The sequence below is a fragment of the Rhynchophorus ferrugineus genome, unplaced genomic scaffold, assembly GCF_030347505.1.
Source record: "Rhynchophorus ferrugineus isolate W39M unplaced genomic scaffold, kcgeb_rfMv2 rfM1, whole genome shotgun sequence".
NCBI lineage: Eukaryota > Metazoa > Arthropoda > Insecta > Coleoptera > Curculionidae > Rhynchophorus > Rhynchophorus ferrugineus.
Genome location: NW_027472580.1, coordinates 4,177,658 through 4,189,885, shown reverse-complemented (window position 1 = coordinate 4,189,885; position 12,228 = coordinate 4,177,658). Strand labels below are relative to the sequence as shown.

The following is a 12,228-nucleotide window of genomic DNA, read 5'->3' as shown; positions in this document are numbered from 1 at the left end:
TATTTTTACAGAAAAAATGCTCATATTACATTCCACAAAACACGAATTATTTCATTATCAGCCCAATAACAACTATGATTAAAACGTTAATATCTCTATTAAAGTAACGTAGGTTTGTTTTAATTAAACAAGAATAAATTTGCACACGGGTCAGTGCCAATTACTAAGCTATTCTATAATTATCCATGATCCAACAATTTTAGTCTCCCATTTCATGGAAAAGAATTATATTAATAGATCTTTTAATGTATCTTGTCAGCAGATTAAGAGCAGATATTAACTTTTTATTTGAATCATATAAACAATTTGTTAAACACGTATCGGTATATTCAAAGTTATTTTGTACATACGTCATCTAAATTTGTGACGTCGGAGTTTTAGTTCAGTTTGGCTTTGATATACAACAAAATTCTAATCTAAATAAAATAAGTAAACAAAAATTGTATAAAATATAATTTACTTTATCCTTATAGTATATCTAAAAGCCACAGTTAATTATACAGCCACAATAGTTTATAGGTTAGAGTTATAACCTCTTATCACTATTGCTGTCAAGAATTTTGCATACGTCCGACAAAAAAACGGCTTTGACAGGCTCATTCGTTTACATGTTCGAAAGAATCAGATAGTATTGGGTTTCTTTTAAACAGAATAAAATGAGAAGGAAAATACTGTCTGATTCTAAAACTAATTTACAAATTCCGGCAGGCAACACATTAAACAGCTTGATGACGTATGTACAAAAAAATTTTGAACAGACTATAATTAATATTTTTTCAGAGCTCAAAGTTAAATCATGATAAAATGTTAACTTTTTTGTTTTGCAGTATAGTGTCTAATTAGTCCATTTTACTAATATTCCACAATATTATACCACAAAAGAATACACCGATTATTGTAAAAATATCGCATCTACCTACTAATGTGTTTCATAAGATGTTACAAAAGTCCTGGATAAACTATTGATAAGTAAAACGGTTAAGTGTCAGATGTTTACATGTATTCTCATAATTTGTTCACTTTAAAAGGATCTTTATTTAGAAGAAATGGTACCTATATATTAATCAAATATTTTCCATAATTTTCTACAACACTTTACTAATATTTGGCCTTTAGTATAGTTTATTTAAATATTTATATGTGTGTGTGTCATATCAATGAAGTATGAAAAAAATATATTTTTCCGTGTGTTGTCTGAATTTGTACCGAAAAATCGAATTGAGGGACGCTTTTACTTTTTTACTTTCACTTGAAGAAAAAGGCTGCGAAAGGTCATCGAATGCTATGTGAATCTTTTGGCAACCATAATACATCGATTTCAACATGTGAATAATAGAATTTTGATATTTTAAATGTGGTGATTTTGACACCGAAGGCATAGGGCAAAGCCAAAAATACGGATAGATGCGGATTTGAAGGTACTACTCGATGATGATGTGTACAAAAGGCAAGAATAATATGCCGAACAGAAGAAATACATGAAACAATTTCCAATTGTTTGAAGAACATGGGAATAATTGAAGTTAAGATACTTTGAAAGGCGTTTGGCTATATGTAAAAAGCTGACTCGACGGCCAAATCGTAAAGGATTTTTGAATCGAATTGTCAATTGTTATGAAAATTGGATTTATTGAAGTCATAGAGACAAACTGGAAATGCATCAAGATCCGCGGTAATGCCGGATATCCAGGGTTCCAAGCTAATACTCTGTATTTGGTTCAATCAGCTTGGTATGGTATACTATGAGCTACTAAAACCTAACGAAACCAGCAACGAAGATCGTTATAAACAACAATAATAGCATCAAACGCATCAAGTTGCAGTCGAGTACTGCGCAAAAACAGCTGGAATAGAAGCAAAGACACAAAAATGTCACTGTTCAGCATGACAATGATCGATCACATATTACAAAGTCTGTAAAAACATACTTGGAAATGTTAAAAAGTGATACCTTACCCGCTGTATTCTGCAGACCTTGCTCCTTCTGATTACTACTTATTCCGACATCTAAGTCCTGATCATTCTATGCAACGCTTCACTGTATTTGAAAGTACCGAATGCGTAAATTTTATGAAATATGAAAAAAAGTAGTAGCTATGAATGGGTAATATTTTATATAAAATACCTTATACCCATTCTTCACAATAAATCTTCGAGTTCAAAAGAAAATCCTCCCATACTATTTTATAGGCCTTTAAATTATATTATAAATTAATATTTTTGTGATATTTTATTACATGATGCCTATTATTTAACAATATTTAATGGTGTTTTTTAATGTTATTATCTAAAAATAGCAACAAAAACGGACAATATATACATAATTTATATTAAGAAACATTATATTTTAGAAATAATTATATATAATAATCTATCAATGTTTTAAATAAGCATAACTCAATACAAAATGGTAAATGAATAATGCAAGTATATGCAAAGTATCGTTATATATTGGAAAGTATAAATTATTCAGCTACCGTTAGTAAATTAATGACACAACATTCCATTTTAAAGAAGTCTCAGTTTAAAATACCCACCCAATCGTTCTATAAATCTGAAATCAGTCAAAAATCAGAACAATTAACCACATATTTGGCATACAGGATGACCGATAACGAGGAATTCATAAAATCTTTGAAAATACTGATGATTGTCTCGGGATTTTGGAAAAAACCCATAAAAGATTTCTTGGCCATCAATAAAATATATTATGTTTATTTTATTCTTTCTAAACTATTAATGGTTGTGTTCTGTTTCGAGCTATTCTTTGGTTTATTGCAGCATATTATGAAGCGCAGCGACTCGCAGATAATTATATCATCGACGGGCGTTCTAATAACTTGTGTTGTCATAACATTTAAAGGTTATATTTGTATTAAAAGGCGTCTGATTGAGAATCTGGATGAAGTCGTCAAATATGAATCAGAAATATCAAAAACTGATGATCAGGAAATTAAAAAGGCATATATGGATAAAGCCCAACTGTCAAATATCATGTGCATAGTACAAGCACTGGTACAGTGTTGTGCGTCTGTAGCATTGTTTTATTTGGGTAAGTGTAATTTTAATTTTAGTAAAATCGAAGTTTTAGTAAAATGTTTGATATGGTCCCTTCGAAGGGTCACTATAATATAGAAACTTAACTTGAGGTCAATTTATTTATTTAACAGGTCAAATGAAAAGTAACCGACCTGACTCATAGATGGCGCTACAAGAATTAAATTCATACGTTTTTTAGTTATCCTTAACCCTCAAAAGATGCGCGTATAAATTTGACAGCTGTCGGATCATTGGTTTGTGAATTATACCATTTTGAGTGAAGCAACTTTTGTTAATGTGAAAAAAATGGATAAAAAGGAATTACGCGTGTTGATAAAGTATATCTCTTTGAAGGGAAAAAATAAAGTTGAAGCAAAAACTTGGCTCGATGCCGAGTTTCCGCACACTGCCCCAGGAAAATCAACTATCAAAGATTGGTATGCTAAGTTTAGACGTGGTTAAATGAGCACCAAAGACGGTGAATGCAGCGGACGCCCGAAAGAGGTTGTTACCAATGAAAATATTTAAAAAATTCATAAAATGATTTTAAATGACCCTAAATTGGAATTGAATAAAATAGCAGACACTTTAAAGATATCAACTGAACGTGTAGTATATTTGGGTATGAGAAAGCTCTGTGCAAAGTGGGTGCGGCACGATCTCACTTTTGACCAAAACCAACGACGAGTTAATGATTCGTAGCCGTGTTTGAAGATGATCAAGCCTAATAATCCGAGTTTGTTTATCGATATGTGAAAATGGATGAAACATGACTTCATCATTTCATTCCGAAGTCCAATTGACATTGTCATCCGAGTGGACTGCACATGATGTACCCGCTACAAAACGGGGGAAAACGCAACAATCTGCTGGCAAGTTTATGGCGTCTGTATTTTGGGATGCACATAGAATAATTTTCATTGACTACCTTGAAAAAGGAAGGATCATCAACAGCGACTATTAGATAGTGCTATTGGACCATTTGAAGGATGAAATCGCCGAAAATCGACCGCATTTGAAGAAAAAGAAAGTACTGCTTCACCAAGACAATGCACCGTGTCACAAGTCAGTGAAAACGATGGCAAAAATCCATGAATTGGGCTTCGAATTTCTTCCTCATCCACCGTGTTCTCCATATCTGCCACCCAGCAACTATTTCCTGTTCTCATATCTCAAAAGAATGCTGGCTCTGAAGAAATCTTCGTCGAATGAAGAGGTGATCGCCGAAACTGAGGCCTATTTTGAAGCAAAGGACAAATCGTACTACAAAAATGGTATCGAAAAGTTGGATGATCGCTGTAAACAGTGTATCACAATCGAAGAGAATTATGTTTGTTTGTAATTAAAAGAACTAATTTTGACAAAAATATGTGTTTTACTATGGTAGGCCGGGGACATTTCAATTGACCTGTTATAAAAAAAAACAAAAAATATTTTTAGCATTAATTGTTTTACACCGTTTTTAATGATATTTCGTTTTTCATTATTATTATTTTTGATATTGGTTGGCCCTTTAAACAGTCAGTGAATGTTGGATTACCTTTTCGCAAAAATTAATTTACGATGTTATTTAATGTTCAGTAATTTATTGGAATAATTACGATAAAGAAACAAATATTATTAAAACTACGAAAATGAAATATGTTAATGGCGTGTCAGGAAAATATAGCTTTATTGAAACTATAGTCTGTTTAATAAAACAGTTAACTCACGTCATCTAAATTGATGGCGTCAAAAGTTCGAAATATTACCGCATCAACTCTGAGTTTTAGTTCATTTCGAGGACATTATATAAGAAAATTCTAATCTAAATAAAATCATGAAACAAGTATAATTTATTTTAACAATACAGTACATTTAATGCATATATTATCGAAGGACCTAATTTTTATACGACGTATGGACTAAGTTACATAAAATGCAATTAAAAATTTCATTTATTTTTATCGAGTAACAATTTGAAAGAGCTCAATCGTTAGTACGGGTTTTTCAAAATTAATATAGGTATTGCAAGCCATTCTAGCAGCCTTTAATATTGCAGCCTTTGTCGATGAACTTGTTAGAATCTCTTCCACCATTATACCATGGTATGATGCATTGTCCATGAAAATAACTGATGATTCCTCTAAGTTCTTTAACAGCTGAGATTTTCAAACCACAGCAAGAACATGTTATGGTTCATTTTTTCATAGTAGTCCTACTACTCGTTCAATAGCCGTCATTTCTCCACCCCTGGACTTAGACAGAAACTCTAACCCTGCGCCAGATAAAATTATTCCTGTTTCCAGTATGAAGAACTATATAACTTCAATGAATTATTAATAACGGTTATGAATAACATACCTCATCAATTATTATTCCAACGTTTCCATCAACTTCTGTTGTCTTTACACTATTTTTTTTATAATCAATCTTTCAATAAATGATATCCAATCTTAAAAAATATATGTCTCTTCCAAATAAACAAATTGAACTATGTCTTCACTGATATCTTCATCTGTATAAAGGAATTTTCTACAATCCTCAAAAAGCATATATCTAAGTTTTCTATGGATACTTTCCAGATTAACAGTAACAAATTAGATTTGAATTGAAAAAAATATAAAGTGAAAAATTACAAATTATCGGAAAGGACTTATTATTTGAACATGAAGAATTTAGTTACTAGATATTGACAAATAAAAAAAATGAATTCTAATTAACGTTTCCTTAATTTAATAGGTATTACTGGAGATCAAGCTCTTATCGAATACAACAGAATCCACAATACCAGCATAGATTCTCCCTACTGGTACCAAATCTGGTTCCCTGCCACCAAACTGGACCATCTTATTATAATCTATGGCCTGAACGGGCTGTTTTGTATTTACGCTAGCTTATCGAACATAGTGGCGCATTCTATCATAGCAACCCTTATGATATTTGCAGCTACGCAATTGCAAATATTAAACATCAAACTGAAAAAGTTTATCAAAGATGTAGATGACAATTTGGATCATAAAACGATTGAACTCAAGCGGTATGTAAAGCAACATCAGGATCTGATAAAGTAAAACCACAAACATTGTAAAGATATACGTTAACTAAATTACAACTTTCTTTTAGATATGTGAACGTATTGAACAACAAAGTAAACATTATCATTCTAATGCATTTTTTATTAAATTCTATTGAAATTTCATTTTGTATAACTGGACTATCAAAGGTAATGCATAGAGGATGATGACATCTATTTACATCTTCTGTAAGAGTGTTTTAGTTCGAGATTAGTGTCAATATCATAATTCATACTGTCTATGTCCTCATGAATCCATGATGGATGATTTTGGAATAATAGCTCAGGTTTTTTTAATCTTCATTTTTAATATACTAAAAAAGCAATAAGTACGAGAAAGAAATCACAAGTACAATCGTGAATATCAAATTATAATCTTATAACAAGTTAATTTGATTATTAATAAGGCGTTGAGTGACCATTAACTTTTAACTTAATTAATTTGTTAATTAAATAATGAACAAAAAAAATTAATTTGTTGCTCGTACTGACTTCAAAATAATAAGCTTAGGTATTAAGATAAATTCTGTGAATATAGTAGAATATAAAATACATCTAGTAGATAAGTTAAATAAGGTTTTGTTTATTTTTGTTTAGTTATTACAACGACTATTATGTACATATCGGTACAAGTCGGTTCAATTTTTTTTAATATATTATATTCCTCATGTTAGTGTTAGATATGTACTGAAAAAATTACGCAGTTATTTTATTAAGTATTACAATGTGTAGGCCAAGTAAAGGTGGAGCTCGTATGAGAAAAAATAGGAATAAAAATACAATGATTAAAAATAAGGAAAGCTTCAAGACCCGGGATCCGCTACCTGACCCATGTAATTTGACAAATGTTCTAACCAAGCCAGAACAACAACAAAAAGTCGTTGCCCCCGCCGGAAATCGAACTCGCGACCTCCGCGTGTGAGCTGAACGACTTCCGTTGTTTCGTTGCATCAGCTCAGCAATAACATTATACACAAATATCTGATTATTTTAGATAAGAAATTGTGTGAAAAATCACTTCGGGAAAGGGACCACTTCGGAAGTGTCCCCTTTCGAATAAAAAAATAATTTTGAAAACCGATCCATAATTAGCGAAGATATCGGCGAACATGCATTAAAAACATATATACAGTCGAATATAGACCTAGTCCTATTTTGAAGGCTTGTGTTATTTTGATGCTTCTCAATCCAATACTGAACCATCTGACTGTAACTACGGCAATGTTTGGCTATATATGTACTAACCTCATCATTAAAGATGTTGAGATATTTATTGACTAATTGTTTGTTATAACCATTACAACGTAAAGCGTGCAATACACAGAAATATTACCTACAAGCCTTGTAATGACATGTAAACTGAGCAATATATGCTCGTCATATTATACAACACAAAACCTCTCCAGTCATTTAACTTCCTCTGTTCAAAACTTTAACGAACTGTTTCATTATATCTAACTTGATGGTGGAAGTTACATCGGTTTTTGGGTACAAATAAGAATTCAAGTTCAAGGAAGTGTCACATTTCTTGTTTCCATTCAACTTCACTCTATTATTCCCCAGAAAAATAAACAAGGGTATGTGGTGTACCCACTTTGCTGATCATACGAATACCAATGTAATTTGGGACGTTCTACTTTTCTCTGTAAACGTAAATACATTTTATATCAAGGAAAACAACAATATATGTTATTTTGAATGAATTTGAGCAATCTCTTAGCTCCCAACTGCAAACTGTTGATTTTACATTGAGTGTTCAGCACGAAGAGCTTTACATTTTACAAAGCAGTGCCTATCGAAAGATCAGCTATTTTCTGAAGTGGCGTAATATTTGTATTTAAGAAATTAAATCATATACAAATATAAGTATTTTGATTTTTTTAGAATACCCTAACCTCCCAAAGAGTTTTTTTAATTACATATATTAATGTAGTCATATATCAACTCTTCATGACATCCTGGAATGCCAATGAAATTATAGAACAAGTAAAGTTACTCCAGAATTTTTCATTTCCATGTTTATTACATTTATTTTCTAGAGTACTGCTATTTCCGACGCCATTTATGCTAGTAATTGGCATTTGTTGGATAAAGAAGGAAAAGTTATCTGTCAAATTGTGATGCAAAGAGCTCAGAGACCTCTACAATTGACTATAGGACCATTTGGTCCTATGACCAATCGATCAGGTTTATTGGTAAGTATTCCTTTTCATAATTAACAAATTTTAATTGAGGTATAATTAATTATTATTACTGATACAAGAATAAAAAGTAATATTTTTCAAAATGACGTATATTATTCCAAAATAATGTATTTTTAGTTACAAATAACTATAGGTAATAAAGCTAATATATAATTTTATTTCGTTTATCAACAGTTATATAACAAATTATTATTTTTAGGTTATTAAAGCCGCATATTCTTATTTCAGTCTAATGAATGGAGGTCATTCGAATTAAATTGAAATCATTAAGATGATGAATAATATGCCATCACTGTACCTGTAACGTAATAACAAGAAAGCAAAGCACATTGGAAATACTGAATAAAAAACGTATTTATAATTACTGTTAATAAAATCTAGTATATCTAGTTATAGTGTTGAAGTACAAAATAAACACATTTGACAAGCAATGGCATTCACAGATCTGTTTTTTTTCTAGAGGATTTAGATTTCTAAGAGGAACCTCTTAGAAATCTCTTCTTCCAAAACCAGCTCTAATAAAACGTCAATTGCAGCATATATTATTTGGTTGAAAAGAGAATTATTTTCAATTTATCAAATATGTTGACCTTTTGAAAGCATTTCTGCAAGAATTTTTCTGATCACAAATCATCATCACCACCTTTGAATCTACCAAAATTCTATGAAACATTCTTATATAGATATAGAATTCTAGTTATTAAAATTTTTGACGATTTATTTTGTATAATTAATAAATCCAGTAAAATTACATGTTAATATATAAAAAATGTCGACAGCTCAAATTGAATGTAGCTATTAAAAATGTATAGAATTCTCGGATACGAATGTTTAAAAGCAATTGAATTAACATCTGTTGATTTCTGTCTCTTTCTCAGGTATTCCAAAACATATAAGGGTTGCGTTTTATATTTTGAGCCGTGTCACCGTATAAATTTTGACAGTCTTGATTTTGATTATGAGAATATGTACTTTTACTTGATGTTTCAATTAACATTAATTGCGTAATTTTAGTAATAATTTATACTTACAATTTATATACGACCTGTTTGGTGAGCCTAGATTTAGCTTGTTTATCTTATACTCGTATTTCATGATTTTCAATCAGTTTTGTGCTACCAATAATACAAAAATAATACAAAAAACAGGGATTTATCACGGCAAATAAGTAAAATTTGTAAAAGATGGATATCTTGGCTGAATATTGTAATATTAAAACTTCCAAGTAAATGTGTCCTATTTTTAATAATTAAAACCTACTGTATATAAATGTACGTATTTAATATTCATTAAGCATACATTTTAATACATAATTTAAGTATCAGTAATATTTTTCATTATTTGAGATTTTCCTGATCATAATCTAATTAATGTTATTAAATTATAAATCCAAAAGAACAATAAAACTCTTGTGGCACTGATAAAAGATCTACCATCCATCGAAGAAAATGAAATACAAAATACAATCACTATAACATTTGACAAGGAAAGGCAGCCTCATACTGTCTAAAGAGTATTCGGTTGCCACCAGTTGAAAATAGGAAGAATAATATTATAAGATCAAGTCTTCAAGTTTTATCGATACCAAACCTACCGAAACATTTTGTGATGATAATTTTAAGATACAGATGCAAATGTATAAGACAGGGCTACCAAATTAAAATTCATAAATTATAAACATTTAATATTGGATATTTGATTTTTTTAAAAAATTCATGCAGGAATTGTAATTTTGAAGTTTTATTTTAATAATTCTTTTGCAAATTAATAATAGCACGTACAATTATATTGTTTTATCAAGTACATTTACAAAATTTGAGTTTAAACATGATTTAACGTATAAAGTTCCCTTAATTGTTCAATTACACTCTCATTATTAATTCTTTACTTGGCTTCAGTGATAACACTTGAGAATCATATACCATCTCTACATAAGTATCGTTAGAAATGTTTGAAATATGTTTCTGCCATCACACACACATAGCAGACTGTAGAAAACCTCAGTAAAACCATCTGATCTACAAGGCACTAGATATTTTATGATAAAGGCTTTTGTAATCTGACCACAAAAGAACTTAATTGACACCCTATGGGGGATTATATTTCAAATACTATTTTTTTGTTCTCTTCAGGACATATAGTGTTAAAATTTCGTTTTCTTCTGTCAAGTAGGCATTCTTATTTTATAGAATTATATGCAAACTTAGTATAGAAATTTGTAAAACTATACAAATCCAATTATATTAAATTTGATATTCCAGATTATCTAATAAATAATAAGGTAATAAATAAATAAGTATAAAGTTCTTAGGAGCTCATGCACAAAAACACAGAATAAGACATTGTATTTTTAAATGATATGATATTATTAAAATAGTAAATACTTTCATTGCAATACTCTTCGCTCAGCTATATTCTTAGATGTAGCACAAGCCTTCGATAAAGTTTGGCATGAAGGTCTTGTTCATAAACTACAGAAAATGCTACCAAGACAATACACCGAACTACTAAAATCGTACATTATAACCACAATCTTTATAGTCAAACAAGAAGAAGCTTACTCTACAATAAAAGAAGCTAAAGCAGGTGTACCACAAGGAAGTGTACTGGGACCAATACTTTATCTACTCTACACTTGTGATATACCACAATTGGAGAATATAACGATGGCTACATTTGTTGATGATACTGCAATTATAGTTGTCGGAGACAACAGTGAAGAAGTCTCACGAAAATTACAACAGGCAAGTGACAATATAAATAATTGGACACAAGCTGAGAAAATAAGGATTGATGAAAGTAAATATCTACATTTGCAGTTCACCTAAAAACAGACCATACAAGCACCAATAATATTAAATAATACTATCATTCCATATAGCAAAAACGCTAAATATCTCGGAATGAATCTTGATGCAAGACTTCACTGAAAGAAACATATAAAGAAGAAAAAAAAGAACTGGAATTGAAATATAGGAAAATGTACTGGCTAATTGGAAGAAAATCAAAATTATCAGTACATAATAAATTGCGATTATATAAGCAAATACTGAAACCTATATGGACAAACGGAGTTCAATTATGGGGATGCTCTGCAAAGAGTAACATAAACAAAATACAAATTTTTCAGAATAAAGTCCTGAGAGGTATTGTGGGCGCACCCAAATACTATAGGACTGATTACCTACATCGAGACCTTCAGATACCCACAGATAGTCAAGAAATCAAGAGAATTGCAAGGGGGCATGAGGAAAGACTCCATTCTCATGAGAATATTGAAATATTGGAGATTTTGGATACCACTAGAACAGGGCACAAACTCAAAAGAATCAAACCATCTGATCTTGTGTAGTGTTGTGTAGTGAGGTGTATATATTAAGAAATAAAGCAGTTACATGTATAAACATTATTTCACCAGAGACTGAGATTAGGTCGATGGCTCCTCCTAGTTATATATGTACCTTATGAAGAAGTTATCATAAAAACAAATTGTAGGTTAGACGGAAACGAGTAGTAACAATGTATTAATTAAATAATAATAATAAAAAAAACAATACTCGTTAGACAAATAAATTATCGATGTTGAAATTATATCTGTTACATCTCCCCTTGCAAGTTTTAACTTTTTGGTCTTTGAACAAAGTTAAAAAAATTTTCCCGACTTATTGTTACATTTTAAAACTCACATACTAGGATACATAGTTATAGCAAAAGAAAAATGTGTGAAATGTGTTAAAAACAAGGTATTAATAAAACTTATAACCACAGAAAATGTCAAGAGCAACATAATATTTATGTCACACACATTTATTAATATTTAGAATTACATTATATCAAATATTATTTCTGTTTTTTTTAAATATAACATTTGTTACGGATAAAGTGTAGTAAAATAGTCAAATGTATGCCAAATGCCGTTTATAGTTATAC

General features: G+C 30.3%; 1 protein-coding gene across 2 annotated transcripts; it reads left to right on the top strand.

The window, feature by feature from the left end:
• The first annotated feature begins 2,525 nt into the window (after positions 1-2,525).
• LOC143202672 (odorant receptor 10) lies at positions 2,526-8,740 on the top strand. 2 transcript variants are annotated; one of them, XM_076414343.1, is made up of 6 exons: positions 2,526-3,052; positions 5,761-6,058; positions 6,145-6,244; positions 7,979-8,080; positions 8,134-8,289; positions 8,498-8,740. In XM_076414343.1, exons 1-6 carry the CDS (start codon positions 2,605-2,607, stop codon positions 8,552-8,554), a joined length of 1,161 nt encoding a protein of 386 aa, XP_076270458.1. In that variant the 5' UTR covers positions 2,526-2,604; the 3' UTR covers positions 8,555-8,740. The 2 variants fall into 2 exon arrangements, with proteins under 2 accessions (XP_076270458.1, XP_076270448.1); XM_076414333.1 differs by having other exon boundaries at positions 5,761-6,088.
• Positions 8,741-12,228: the final 3,488 nt, after the last annotated feature.